This window comes from Mauremys mutica, chromosome 6 (genome assembly GCF_020497125.1).
Source record: "Mauremys mutica isolate MM-2020 ecotype Southern chromosome 6, ASM2049712v1, whole genome shotgun sequence".
Taxonomy (NCBI): Eukaryota; Metazoa; Chordata; order Testudines; family Geoemydidae; genus Mauremys; species Mauremys mutica.
The window spans coordinates 31619077-31634789 of record NC_059077.1 but is presented as its reverse complement, the minus strand read 5'-3'; the positions used below and the strand labels follow the sequence as shown (position 1 = coordinate 31634789).

At 42.7% G+C, this 15713-nt stretch overlaps 1 protein-coding gene across 1 annotated transcript in view; it reads right to left on the bottom strand.

Moving 5' to 3' along the window:
- Window positions 1-15713, bottom strand: part of ITGA2 (integrin subunit alpha 2) — a 102778-nt gene that overhangs the window by 63259 nt on the left and 23806 nt on the right. The window contains exon 2 of the mRNA XM_045020829.1: window positions 6499-6622. Within this exon, the coding sequence (XP_044876764.1) occupies window positions 6499-6622 (124 nt within the window). The remainder of the gene's footprint in view (window positions 1-6498; window positions 6623-15713) is intronic.

The following is a 15713-nucleotide window of genomic DNA, read 5'->3' as shown; positions in this document are numbered from 1 at the left end:
TAGGGAAAAATTGTCCTAGCTGGCTGCTAGGACTAAGTAAGGACTGAACTCAGGGAGGGCTGCAGGAAGACAGTGTCTCCAGGGAGGAAGTCCTGGGTGTACAGCCACATACCAGAAAGGGTTTGTTCTGTTTCACATGCAGACAGTGTGAGAGACTCGGACAGGGGGCTGAGTCACTGAAAAGCCACAAAAAGGGTCACCACAAACTGAGAGACTGCAGGCACACACACTTGACCAGGGAGTACTCACGAGAGCTGGGTTCCTCCCTGTTAAAATAGCTTAAAATAAGGACTAGATCTCCTAAAAAGAGCCTTTATTTTATAACAAAGGAACAATAAATCTTTTCCCTGCATATGAGAAAGAAAATAATCTAGAAATGAAAAGGTGAAAAACAACAAAGCAAACAGTGAGTTCCCTAGTTACAATTTCTAATGACTTCTTGAGAGAGACTGAAAGAAGGAACTTTTTCACTTTCTTCACTTCCATGCATCCGAAGAAGTGGGCTGTAGCCCACGAAAGCTTATGCTCAAATAAATTTGTTCGTCTCTAAGGTGCCACAAGTGCTCCTGTTCTTTTTGCGGATACAGACTAACACGGCCGCTACTCTGAAAACTGAATAGGCTGTGATGGAGCCTGATAAATAGAGAGAGGGCTATTAAAACTTCCCTTGACCCATATGGGACAATGGCCAGACATGCTGTAGTGAGATAAGTGATGACTAACTGCATATCTGCAAAAAGCATTTGCAGATTCATAACATTAATTTTCTATGAACATGTGGAAAAGATAGGGGAAGTTATATGCCAAGGACCCTGCATTCTTTGTGCCCCTGAACCTGGTACAGGTGGAAAACAGTTTTCACTGCATTAACAATGGTGTAACAGGGAAGCATAATATAAAATTAGGTTGTACGAGGCTTGGGTCTAGTTCTTTAATCTTATTACTGAAGAAAATTTACAAAAGGATTGAACTCCTAATACACTTGGAAAATATTGTGTAGTGCAGCATTCATAGGAATCAATTCATTTCAGGTGAATGTGCTTAGCTTCCCTTCAGTAGTTTTGAACAAAGGCTTAAATAGATGACCAAAGGAGCTATGTTGCTTAGCTACAGTAAGTGGATAAAATAAAAAGAAACAGGATGGGGAACACTTTCTGCACTAGCCAATGAGGAAGGGGAACCATGCGGAGAGCAGTACTTATCCAATATAGGGAGAGGAGCTCAATTCTCCTCTGCTTTTAGCAGAGAAAGTGGAGCTGTGTTCAACCTTAAACTCCTAGCTACCATCTCTACATATGGGATAAAAAGAGAGAAATGGTGGGATCTAGATCATTTTTACATTCAAGATCATGTAAAAGCTGTAGTCAGAGAAATAAAAAGGCAGACACGTTTATGGATGAGAAAGATCATTACATATTTTACGACTGCTTATTTTATCATCAGCTAAAATATTCATATTTTAGCCAGTGTTTTATTAGATTTATCATCCACCCCTTTTATAAGAACCAGAAGTGACCAAGCAGGAGTTTTTAAATTATTTTTACAAGAGATAAATTATGACTTTTGAACACTTTTCATATAACAATTTAGATGATATCTGTTAATTCTAAATATGGCACGTTTCAGTATTGATATTTCTAAATTTTAAATACAAAGAATTTCAGATTTTATACATTTTCTTTTCACCAAAGTAGTACAGGCCCTTAGTATCTTTCAGGTAATGTTAAACAAACATATTAATTACTGCTTCAGTGTTAACTTTATTCTAATTTATGGAGAAGTATTTACTCAAACCACTAGAGATCATCTTAAAATAAATTAATTAAGTATAAATTATATACTATATATGTATATATAGTAGATCCCTCTGCTACTGCAGATGCCTTAATGTTTGTGATTAAGCAGGGTTTTTTAAAATGTATATTATTCAATAAATTAGTTTATGCTCAGTTCATGTTTTTAAACCTTTTTAACAACCATGAAGACTACAAACAATTTTTAAAATGGAAGCTTCTGGCGCACAATTCTTTGGCAGGGGTGGATTCCACAGAAATTCTACAGCTGTAGAATCACAGAATACACCAGGGCCTGAGTAGGGCTGATTTGATATAAGGAAACACAGTTAGACATACTACATGTTTCAAATGAACAGCTGAGAATATATCAAAAACAAAATGGTTTAAATCAAAATTTGCATCGTTTAGACATACACCTCTGGACAACGTTTAAATATCTCCAAATATGGAAGTGCTTGTTGTACCACCAGATAGAAAGGCATTAAATTAAGGAACTAAGACTTGTAGGTAGAACTGGCCAGGAATTTTTTATCAAAATATCTTTTTGATGGCCATCTGGAAAACCAAAACATCTCCCAGAAATGGTAACGTTAATATCAGCAACATTAAGACAGAATAATTTCCCAAATGTATGCAATGTGTGACAGTTAGATATGTGGATACAAATGTGTCTGAGATCGCCCTGAAGATTTTGCACTTGAGTGCAAGGGTGATGAAGTTGTGGTACGTATTGCTTTTGGTATTTGTTGGAGGTGTGAAAGCATTATGGTATGTTGAAGTGTGTTATTACTGTGATATAGGCAATATGAAAGTGGCAAGGAGGTTTTTCCCTTAATTTGTTATTTCCAACTTTTTCAGATTTTGAGTTGGTGGGGTGTGTCCTGATGCAACCTTAACTGTCACTAACAAGTTTTGTGCAATTCATATAATATTCACCTTCTGAATGCAGGATCTTACTTTTCTCCACCCCCCACCCCCAAACACGATACAATACTATGCATATATAAAATTTTCCATAAAAGGAGGAGATCACTTACCTGTAATTGGAAGTTCTTTAACATGCGTGGTCCCCTATCTGTATTCCATATGTGGGTACGTATGCACACCATGCACCTGGGGCTGGAAAATCTTGCAAGTAGCGTAGGTTGGTCCGCAGCTGCACCCTGGATCTCCTTGTGCTCAGCACTGCAGTATAAGGGGAGATGCAAACCGACCGCCTCTTCAGTTCCTTCTGTACCATGAATCCAGTCACAATCCGAAGCAGAGGGGAAGGCGTGTGGGTAGTGAAATAGTTTGAACAATCTCTGAACATGAACACTCCAGGTCTGATGCCCATCCAAATACCAAGCCATGAGGTGAAGAGAGTCTGAGCTGGGGTGTTTGATCCTGCTATTCTCTGGAGTTAGCAGATCCAGGAAGAACTGAATGCTGATGGGTTGACATTCATAGGAGGACCAGAACTGCCTTGGACAACTTGTTGTGAAGAGAATGACTCGTGCTTTGTCGTGATGCATTTTATTAGAACCCAGGGTAGTAGTTGAATGGGAGGGAAAGTGTACCTCAAGTAGCTTGTCCAGGACAGTAGGAGGGCACTGTCACTAGAGTCCTGATCCCGTGCTGCCGCTCAACAATATACATTGAACTTCTTACTTAATTAGCCTCTTAGAGTTGGTATGGCAACTTCGACCTTTTCATGTTATGTGTATATGTGTATAGATAGATAGATAGGATAGATGGATAGATATTCTTACTATATGTTCCATTCTATGCATCTGATGAAGTGAGCTATAGCCCACGAAAGTTTATGCTCAAATAAATTTGTTAGTCTCTAAGGTACCACAAGTGTTCCTGTTCTTTTTATTGAACTTCTTGTTCATCTGGGAGGTGAACAGGTCCCAAGATGGCATTCCCCACTGAATGATGAAGATGTTCAGCACTGAATTGTGTAACTGCCATTCATGATTGGTGGTGAAATTGTAATGTAGTTCTATATACACCAGTTCCATAAGTTGAGCACCTCCACACACAGTGAGAGGGATTTTTGCCCCTCCCTTTTTGTTTAAATAGAAGATGGCCATCACATCTGAACAATGACAGGATCATATGAATGGGAGGAATGCATTGCAGGCCTGTCTGACTGCTCTTAGTTCCAGGAGATTGATATGCATCTTGTTCTCCCCAGATGTCCACATATCTTGTGTTGGATGACCACACATGGGGGCTTCCCAGCCTATGAGGGATGCCTCAGTGATTATTGTTGTGTCAGGTGACAGGTCAGGTGGGAGGTAAGAAGAGGACCCCAATGCACATGTGTTCCGGGCTCATCTGCCAAGACCTTATTCTGATAGGGACTGTCACTATAATGTTCATTCTGTGTCTGTCTGGCATATGTACTGACCAGAGCCAGGTATGCAGACAATGGAGATGCAGCCTGGAGAACTGCTTTATGTAAATACAGGAGGCCATGTGACCTAGCAAAGACAGACAGACCCAGACTGTTGTTCAGGGTTTGTGAATGACTTAGTTTATCAGACTGCTTATGGCATGGAATATCTCCACAGGGAGGTAATACCTTGCTGCAGTCGAGTCCGGAGTTGTCTCTATAAAGTCTATGAGCTATGCGGCAGTCAGAGTAGACTTTTCCATGTTTACACAGATTTCCAGGAGGAAGAGCAAGGACAAGCTGTCCAACTGAACTCCCAAATGAGATCTGCCTGTTAGGAGCCAGTTGTCCAAATACAAGAAGGATCATCTCATCTGTGCTGCCAGTATGAAGGGGTGAAGGCTTGTTGGGGGGGACTCCCAAGCACTGGGTACCAGCGATCTCTTGGAGGATAACCCTGCTTGGGTGAAGGATGGGTCCAAGAACTCTCAAAGCCCTATCTGGACTAACCTCCCTGAGTTGGGGTGGGTGGGTGATGGTTCATCTTGAACCTTGAATTTAGCCCATGAGAAGGCCAGCTCTGGCTCAAATCAGCAGTACTGTTGGTGCCAGTGGGAGGAACCTCTGATTTGTGGGTGGACTAGGGGAGTAACTCCTTGTCCTTGAGTTGGTATTCTTTTCTGGGGGTCAAAATGTCTCTTAAAAAGACTGTGCCCCATAGTACAGGAGATTGTGGGTCCAGGAGGGCCAAGGTCCCCCAGCTCAGAATAGGTCTCAGTCTGTCCCAGAGTCTGAGAGGACCCAGGTGTCAGTTCTGCTGTATCCATTGCCATCACAGACTTGGAGGACGATGGGTCCTTATGGTGCCAGGCTGGTGGGGAAGGAGGGAAGAGGAGAGAGAGAGAGAGACACACACACACACACACATACACACACACACCCCACCTGAAGCTCCTGGTCAGTGCTGAAAGATGTCGGTCCTTTGGCTTACTAGCGGTTATGGTTGGTTCTGGTGTCAGCACTGGGTTGAGTACCATCGGAGCTTCGCTCCTCCATGCTTTTCCTTTGTGGTCAGGAGGCTTAGGGAGACCCAAGTCCTTGGGACCCGTATGTGAAGACTCACCCAATTTGGAAGGAGTCAGGCAGGGATTCCTTCTCCTGGAAACAGTTTAGAGGGGAAATCTGTTTTTATGTCTGTGAGGGTGCCCCTTACTCTTCTGAGATGTCTGAGACAACAGGCCTTTAGGTTTCTCTGATCTGGCCTCTACTCCTGAGCTCATGCTAAGTGGTGCACTGCTTGAGGACTGAGCCTGATGTACAAGCGGGTCTCCCCGGCGTGGATCTGACTAGGGTGTCATGGCTTTCTTGATGAGATGCGTCCTCAGTCAGAGCTTTCGTCCCTCTTGGGTCTGGAGTTGGAATGAGCAACAGATACTTCACTTGGAGGCGATATGAGCCTCCTTAAGGTAGGCTGGTGGTCACCGATGACTGAGAAGAAGCAAGGACAGGAGAGACAGTTCTTGAACCCTGGAATTCTGGGTATAGTCCTACTCCCGAAAAAGAGGGGACAGAGAAGGTCCCCAGGGTGGGGAAAAACTAAATTACACTATGTAAAATATCGTAAAACACTAACAAACTATGTACAATTCTATTTACAGAGATAAAGACAATGAGAGGATAATTCCAGACACAGAGGAGTCCAAATGAAATCATGTAGCAGTAGGAAGGAACTGAAGAGGAGGTTGGTAAACACATCCCCTTATACCCTCAGTGCTGAGCATGAGGAGATCCAGGGTGTAGGTGCAGACCAACAGACGCGCCTTGAAAGATTTTCCAGTCTCAGGAGCCTGGTGCTCATGCATACTCACGTGTGCAATGCAGGTAGGGACCAGCCCTCAAAGAAGAAACATTGTTTCAACTAGTATTGACTAATCATTTCTAAAACAACTTCTCTTCCAGTGATGGCACTCTCAGACATGACATCTACTAAATGACCCCTCTTACTGAAAGGAATATCAACAGGAATAAATATAAAAGATTTTTCTATTAGTCACATTACTGGGTATAAAATAACAGCAGATTACATTCTTTCAAAAACACTTAACATTTAAATACTTTTGTCCTTTGAAGGTTTTCCCCTTTTAGTTTTAGTCAAATAAAGTCACTTAGTATTTTACCAGCAAGAAGTTTCTTTTTTAAAGGAAAATGAAATAATGGAAAAATTTTCAAATGAGCTTTGTAACTGTTTGCACTTAGGAAAAAAGTTACATCATATTTGCTGTTAATCTTTTCACAGGACAAAGAACTCAAAACCCTTACCATTTGCCTTGATGATTTATAAACTGTTGAACTGCATATCCAAACTGCTCACTTGAAGGACCAGAAAACAATTTTGCTTCTGGGAGCCCAACGTTGTATGCTTCACAGCAATTATGAAGAATGCCTGTTAACAGGAAGATTAATATTACTGCAAATATCAATTAAAGAAAGAATCTTGATTCCACTGAAACAGCCCATCTGTCTATGCCAACTCCCCTTAATATAGTAGTTAAAAATGTGGCCTTTGACACACCCAATAAAAATCAACTTTTCTCCCACCCCTACACACGAATAGCCATCTATGATTATATGAATGCTTGTCAGTGCACTATATGGGCATGACAGTACAGTAGACAGAGTTTAATAACCTATTAATTACATTGCTTAATAAATCTTGTAGTGCTACCAATGTGTGTGAATCCAAGAGACACAATGAATATATTTTAATATTTTACTGTAGTCTTTAATACTCCATTATCTTTGGACATATGTTAGCCTTCTAGCATCGGATTTCCTAAAGGCCTATTTATGTACACTATAATGAAGAACAACTGATGACAATAAGTCCTTTATACTGTGTGTAGTCTAATGCTGCATTTGAAATAGAACACAATCAAATCAACCTATTCCTTTATCATAGAAGGTCTACAGTTTCAGGCCATTTTATTTTCACATATTAAGTGTTCATTTTCTTCTGAACAAACCACTGAGAAGATAAGCTTATAAATGGAAGCCTGGAAAATATAGGGCTAAGTTAATAAATAAACTATACTTAGCAGTTAAACAGCACTTTGCATCTTCAAAGCACTGACCAGATATTAACTAATTAAGGCTCACAACACTATTGTGAAATTAGAACTTAAAAAAAAAAAAAGATATTACCTGGGGCAGCTAAGTATCATCCCTGTTTTACAATTTTTTCCCTCACACATAGTGAGTGACATGTCCATGGCCATTCAAGTTGGTGATGGTGCCAGGATCAGAATTTAGAGCTCCTGGCTTCTCTCTTGTGGTTAGCTGACTATGCTTCCCACCCATCTATAAATTACAACCACCAATATATAGTACTTATGTAACTGGTTAATATGAAATCATCTAAAAGTTAGGTCAAAGATCAATTCTGATTATGTGTGCTACCCATACAAACTATAACTGTGTGTTAATCAGAAAATAGTACAGCTGAAAAAATCATAGCGAGCCCTACATTCCAGAATGGATAGTTATACCTATTTCTGTTTACACATACATTACATATGATAACATTTATGTACTAACAGTTATCTTACATGAGATATTAAGGAATTTTAGGATTTAATGATAGGAGTTTAAAGGATTCCTTATAATAGGGATCTTTAAGGGTTTCTTCCAATCTATGTTTCAAAAGTCTTAGCTTAAGAACAGGGGCATCATTTCAGAAAGATTCAGGGGTGGGGAAGGACACAGATGGGTCAGCACATAAAATATTATATATGATTATATTGTATCCTGCAAAGTTGAGGCAGCGGTTGGGGTAGTGGAAGACATAATGGAGATTATAGACCTATGAAAAGCCTACAGGGAGGGGGTGAGGGGGAGGAGGAACTACCCCTCCACCCAATAGCAAATGCTGCCCCTGCTTAAGAATTAAGGTAACAGGTCAATGCATTCCTTCAGCCGTGATGGGTATGTCAGTAGTTACTGTGCCTGACTTTTTCTGGCAGTCTCAAGACCAGTTTTGGAAGAGCTTTTAAGAGGGATACCAGTCATGGACACAGGCAACCTGAATACAGCCCATCATATTATACACTATATTGAGCATGTGATGTTCTAAAGCAGCAGTTCTCAAATTTTAGCAACCCGAGAACCCCCATTTTGACTTAAAGTTTTTGGGGACCCCAAAATCCCTCCCGCTCAGCCCCAGGCCATGCTCCACTCCACCCCTTCCCCCAAGGCCCCACTCCTGTTCCACCTCTTCCTGCCCCGCACTCACTCCATCTCCCCTCCCTCCATCACTCACTCTCCCCCATCCTCACTCACTTTCACCAGGCTGGGGCAGGGAGTTTGGATGCAGGAGGAGGTGTGGGATGCAGGCTCTGGGAGGGAATTTGGGTGCAGGGCTCTGAGCTGGGGAAGGGGGTCGGGGTGCAGGAGGGGATGAGGGGTGCAGGCTCTAGCTGGGCAGCGCTTACTTTGGGAGGCTCCCAAAAGTGACTGGCACATCTCTCTGGTAGCGGCTACAGTTCCTGGCCAATGGGAGCTGCAGAATCAGTGCTCGAGGCGGGGGCAGTATGCAGAGACCCCTTGGGCCCCCCCCAAGGGCCACAGGGACATGCCAGCTGCTTCCAGGAGCAGCACAAAGCCAGGGCAGGCAGGGTGCCTGCCTTAGCCCCGCTGCGCCACTGGACTTTTAGTGCCTAAAATCTCCCAGTTTGGCTTCTGTAGCCTCCGGGAGATAGAGCCTGATTCTAGGAGACTTCTAGTGAAATCAGGAGGGTTGGCAACCTTAGTTGATCAGCGGGGCTAGTGGCCCCAGACATGATTTTGCACCTTCCCTGGATCGCACCCTGTCCCCACTGCTCCCACTCCCTCCCAGCGCCTCCTGCACGCTGGCCTCACCGTACAGGAGGTGCTGGGAGGGAGGGGAAGGAGTTGATCCGCTGGGTTTGTGGACCCCCTGCAATACTCTTGGGGACCCCCAGGCTTCTGCAGACCCCAGTTTGATCAACGCTGTTCTAAAGTGAAACCTGAGGGTGCAAAATCCACTTAAAATAAGCAACATTTCAATAAACTCTCCTTAACCCAAAATATATAAAGAGAAAGCAAAATGTTCCTCACAGAAAAATACACATAGCTTAGAATTAAAGAATATCAGGGTTGGAAGGGACCTCAGGAGTCATCTAGTCCAACTCCCTGCTCGAAGCAGGACCAATCCCCAAATAAATCATCCCAGCCAAGCCTGACCTTAAAAACCTCTAAGGAAGGAGATTCCACCACCTCCCTAGGTAACTCATTCTCACAGATCTTGGGAGACAGACCTGTCCTCACTTACAGACAACCCCCCAACCTGAAGCAAATACTCATCAGCAACCACACATCACTGAACAAAAACACTAACCCAAGAACCTATCCTTGCAACAAAGCCCGATGCCAACTCTGTCCACACATCTATTCAAGTGACATCATCACAGGACCTCATCACATCAGCCATGCCATCAGGGGCTCATTCACCTGCACATCTACCAATGTGATATATGCCATCATGTGCCCCCAATGCCCCTCTGCCATTTACATTGGCCAAACCAGACAGTCTCTACACAAAAGAATTAATGGACACAAATCTGACATCAGGAATCATAACACTCAAAAACCAGTAGGAGAGCACTTTAACCTGTCTGGTCATTCAATGACAGACCTGCGGGTGGCAATTTTGCAACAGAAAAGCTTCAAAAACAGACTCCAACAAGAAACTGCTGAGCTGGAATTGATATGCAAACTAGATACAATCAATTTAGGCTTAAATAGGGACTAGGAATGGCTGAGCCATCCCAAACATTGAATCTATCTCCCCTTGTAAGTATTCTCACACTTCTTATCAAACTGTCTGTACTGGGCTATCTTGATTATCACTTCAAAAGTTTTTTTCTCTTACTTAATTGGCCTCTCAGAGTTGGTAAGACAACTCCCACCTTTTCATGCTCTCTGTATGTGTATATATATCTCCTCAATATATGTTCCATTCTATGCATCTGAAGAAGTGGGCTGTAGCCCACGAAAGCTTATGCTCAAATAAATTTGTTAGTCTCTAAGGTGCCACAAGTACTCCTGTTCTTTTTATGAACTTAAGACAGGAAATCATATATTAGTCATACCAAACAACCATTATCTACTGATGACTACTTGAAATTACCTTTTGCTAAGAGTTAAGTCATTTAAGATAATATGGTTAAGAATGAAAGAACTTCCTTTGCCACTAAACCTCTGATTGGTATTGTGGAGAAGGAAGGATATGAGCAGACATAATACTGTGTATATTTCACAATACTTCCTACAGTGGCAACCACCTACACTGGCAGTTAAATGGATCTTTTAAAGAATTTCATATGTAAAAATTTGATTAATGTAAAGCTATTGCCAATGTGTCTGTTGTGTTCCAAATTCCCGGCACTTTATCTCAACACCATCTTTAAGTTGCATCTTAATTTATTCTCAGGTTATCAGTCAAAAATCATACATAATTGAACAGTGCATTAGCTAACAGCATCTCACTTGGTACCAACATATGGAACTGACATCCTGAGAAACTGCCTGAGAGTCTCCTGTAACATTATTGTGTATTCTATTTTGCCCCATGTAACTACATATAGACCAGTGGAGAAGTGGAAACCTGGATGGGCCCCCAATTTATGGCAGACTGGCAATGACCAAAATGCTGAGATCATTTTAGTAAAGACTCATTGTCACTCTGCTCAGTTGTTGCGCAGGCAGCCCACCTGCTCCTCACTCCACTCAGCAGCAGAGCCCAGGCCTGCTCAGGTCTGGCGAGTGGGAGCAGCACACTCCAGCAGGGCAGGGGATCCCAGGCCATCAGCACCAATGCTCACTTGGGCTACTATGGCGTTAGCTCCAGCCTGGAAGGTGCTGCCTTTGCAGGCAACTCTGCCCAGGCTCGCTGTAATGCTGGGTGGCTCATCCATAATGTGACGATGGGGATCCAAGGGGCGGGGAGTGGAACCTGTCTGTGTGAGCTGGCAGAGGCAATACAGACAGTCCTGGAGGCAGCACAGAGCTATGTGCCAGGGATATCCCTTAGCCTGCTCCTCTGCTGGCATCCTCTGAGTTGCTGGGCTGAGCCAAGCCCAGCTGCAGAAAACTGCCTGTCTCCCCTCTGACCTTACCCACCGCCTGCTCCACCACCTTCTGACTTGCCTCCTCCTCTTCTCCTACCACTACCCCACTTTCTGCCTCGCCTCCTCCCCCCGCCATAATTCCCCTTCTGCAATCACCACAGCACTCCTTCTACTTTCCATTACCCCTCACACACGACTTCCTTTTGCCCCTTCCCCCGCCTACTTTCATCAAGCCAGCCAATCAGCGCCAGTAAGAAGTGACCTGGAAAATATGTATCATCTGAAGTATCTCTGTCAATGCACCAGTCCGATCTAACCCAATATTGCTTCACAGTATCAGCTCCAGGTATAAGTCCAGATCCTGGTGAACATGATCTGGTATTGTCCAGCACCCGAATAATTTTCAGCTGCACTATGTGCACTGGGACAGCCTGGAGAGCGTGGGGGAAAGGGAGGAAGCAGTAATGTGTAGCCCTGGGGGCACTCTATTCCTCATTGCCCATGGAAAGTCATGACCTCTGGGCTGCAGCCTCTGTTTTCACAGCTACCCTGTCCAGGGCAGGAGGCTCAGGCAAGTGCCACGGCCTCCAGTCCCCTGCAACCCAACCTGCAGCACCAGAACTTTGGCAGGGGCTTCTCCATTGGACAGGTATGCAGGCAGGGCCGGCTTTAGGCCAATTCCACCAATTCCCCCGAATCGAGCCCCGCGCCTAAGAGGGCCCCGCGCCCAGTGACAGGGCCGCCAGGTGGGGGGGCAAGTTGCCGAGAATCCCTTCCCTGGCTAGAGGCTCCTTTTTAATTTTTACTCACTCGGCGGCGCTCCGGGTCTTCGGCAGCACTTCGGCGGCAGGTCCTTCAGTGCCGTCGAAGACCCAGAGCGAGTGAAGGACCTGCCTCCGAAGACTAGGAGCGCTGCCCGGTGAGTACAAGCCCCACATGTTTTTTTATGTGTGGGTTTTTGTTTTTTTTTTCAGTCATCCCTGCTGGGACCCCGATGAAACTGTTCGAATCGGGCCCCGCACTTGCTAAAGCCGGCCCTGTATGCAGGTGCCCCAGCCTGTTACCTCCTGCCTCCCCTATGATCAGGCCAGCTGGCACCCCTTTCCCCATGGCAAGGGAGGAGTACTTTACCACTGCACAGGCCAAAGATCTGAGCACCTGTGCTGGCTACAGTGAGGCTGCTGCAAGAGTCTTCTCTTTAAGTCAGGAGGGCATGGGGCATGCATGCCCTTTGAAAATTTTCTGGAGGCACCCAGCCTTCATGTGTCATTGAAGTTCAAGTAACAAATGAGCTAGTATCTTGGATCTGGTCTACACTACAGTTAGGTCAACACAAGGCAGCTTACGTCAACCTAACTTTGGAGTGTCTACACTTAAATTTCACTCCCGCTGATGTTACTGCCCTGCTACGCCGACTTAATAACTTCTCCTCTATGAGCGACATAGAGTCATGGTTGATGTAGTTAGGTCAATGCAGTGTAAGTGCTAATGTTGACTGTTAATTTCAGGAGCCTTCCACAATGTCCCACACTGACAATACAATCAATACAAGAACCCTGGTGAGGATGAGCACCACTGACACAAGGAGCATAGTGTAAACATACACAAGCAATTTAATTATTGAGGCAGCTGTATGCCAACATAAGTTAGATCGACTTAATTTTGTAGCGTAGACATAGCCTTACTTAATTTAATTGTATTACTTCTTAACGCCATTTAGGCATTAGTGGCTAAATCCTACAAAAATTATCTCGTTCTAGAATCTGGAATTAGATTTCTGCACTTGGCCTGGGAAGGTGCCCCCAAACTAGCATTCAACTGATATCACTGAAAAGGTTGGACTGCCCTTACTAAATGAACCACACTGAATATATTAAGAACTGTTTCGAGTTCTCTCTTATTTGTTTTCACATTTACTTCATTCAAATGTTAATTGCTTTGGGCTCAGTGCAGAAAATAATTCTCTTTTTCTCTTGGGAAGCTGCAACACTGAAGAGGACATATGACTTTTTCCTGTAATAAATGTAGTTGCCAACCAAATCCATGGCCATGTATAGTACTTACATTACAACGGGTATACACAGATTTTTTCCCCTACTTTATACATCAAAGTACAGTACCTGGGAACAAGAAATTCAGACAATTGTATAATAAAAATGCCAAGAGAGACAAGGTGGGTGAGGTAATATCTTTTACTGGACCAACTTCTGTTTGTGAGAGCCTTGTCTCTCAAATATCCTGGGACTGACACAGCTACAACACTGCCTACAAAAAATGCCATGTCTATTTTAGACCTATTTTCAGCCTATGATCAAATAAGAGCTCTCTTATGCACTTACACATGCCAATCACTGCACTGTCTATGTTTTAAGTATTATATATTCTTGGCTGGAAATGTTTAGTAGCTGTTGGATTCTGAAAATGAGTTGCGTGAAGGCAAGATCCTCCTGCTATGAAGTCTGCCCTACTAGCTGGATTTTCTGGCCTTCCAGCGAGAGAGATCTACATTTTTATTTAGTGATCACAGTGAAAGATTAGTCAGGCATCTAAAAGTTACCAATCTGAACTTCTGTTTGTAAATACTACCATATATACAGCCACATAAATAAGCTTGTACTCTGGTTTTATTTCCATTAAGGTGAATCCTTGCTGAGTATTCTCTATGAGTATCCCAAAAAACCACAATCCCTTTCCTTCATTTATAGGTGAAAACTAGGAGAAGTAAATTCATTCCAGAATCCTCTGCACTCCCTGGAAGGAAGTTTCTGCAACAGTCAGCTCACAGGATTTGGGAGCATATTTGAAACCTCCTGCACATATCTCACCAGAAAAAGAGACACCCCTTTAGAAAAAGAACGGGGTAGACAAAAAGTACATTTAGGGAAGAAAGGTTCACAACTTGTCTGCTGGCAACATTCCAATAAAATGCCAGTATCCTTTTAGGATGGGCATCATTATGCATTCACCTATTCAGTCCATGTCTAATGCCTGTCCTGGCATACATAATAGGTGCCAGGGATGGTGGGTGCATAGCTGCTTTACATATCTACATCACTATTTCCTTGCTGCTATTACAATGCAGAGTAATACATGTTCAGGCTGTGCACATTTAAGTCTGAACATGTGGGAAGTCTTTCCATAAATATAAATGACATGTCTAAAAATGCCTATAACTTCTTTATTACTATTTTTTTAAATACTTTCCACATTTTGGTAAAAGCTAAAGCAAGGTTTTCTGATATAACAAAGCATGTAATGTGCACCCTGCCTCTAAGTGATATTTCAATTACAAACTTAAAAACAAACAAAAATCCTTGTGGGTCCCACTTGGATTGTTTGTTTGTTTTTAAATGAGTAGTCTACAAAGTGCCTTAAAAGCAATATGTAAACATGTCATGGAAAGTTAGTTAAGATGAAAATGAGAGTTGTGATCCAGTGCCCTGATTATCGCCAAGAAAAAAAAAATATATTACATTTAGCAGTATCAAATGTTGTGAAACAAAAGGGGATTTTATTAGTATTTGATTACTTGTTACAAATTCATGTAGCAAAACTTATGTTTCTAATGGATTTATTATTAGTCTGTATTTCATGTCACAAAGGTACTGTTTTGTCTTCAGTTTAAAAATTAAAAAAAAATAATTTACTACAATGAGAAGACAATGCAACAGTTCAACAAGTTGACACAAACCATGGCAGAATCATATTGGAATGTGGACTCATTTTAATTAGACCAAAGCTCTGCACTGGCTAAAATATTCTGTTAAATTCACTGATGTAGTTAATTATATCTTGGACATACAGAAAAAAGTCTAATAAATACTGCAAAAGTAGGCATAATTGTAAAGACATGGTAGAGACTCAAAGATCAAACAGGCCCACTTTGAAGTTTTACATGTGGTACAAAAAAGTCGTACATACCATTTAAACTATTCTCTCAGTAAGAAAACTTTCTGTGACCATGTCACCCCTTCTTCAGTGAACATAGTATAAACTTCTCTTTATCATGTACCCATAGGCCATACAACCAAAACAACAGAGGTAGCCTGTAACATTAGACTATGCTACATTTGTATTCCATTCAGTATTCATACTGCTAAAAATCCACACAGCTGTCTAAACCTCAAGAAAGAAGTGGATCTTTCCCCAAAACCAAGGCTGCATTTTGCTTTAAATATGCACACATCTGCAACACTGTCCACTATGTTGTTTAATGGCATCAAAGCTCCTCTTGGTGCAGTGGGGAGAATGGTATGTCATGGAGTTGGTTACAACACCCTGAACCTGAGGGCCAACCACAGCCCTGATGGCTTTTAGAGCTGCTTCCATACAGCTCTAAAATTGCACCAATGATGTAGGTTTCTTAATAAACCCTGGAGTAGCAGAGGA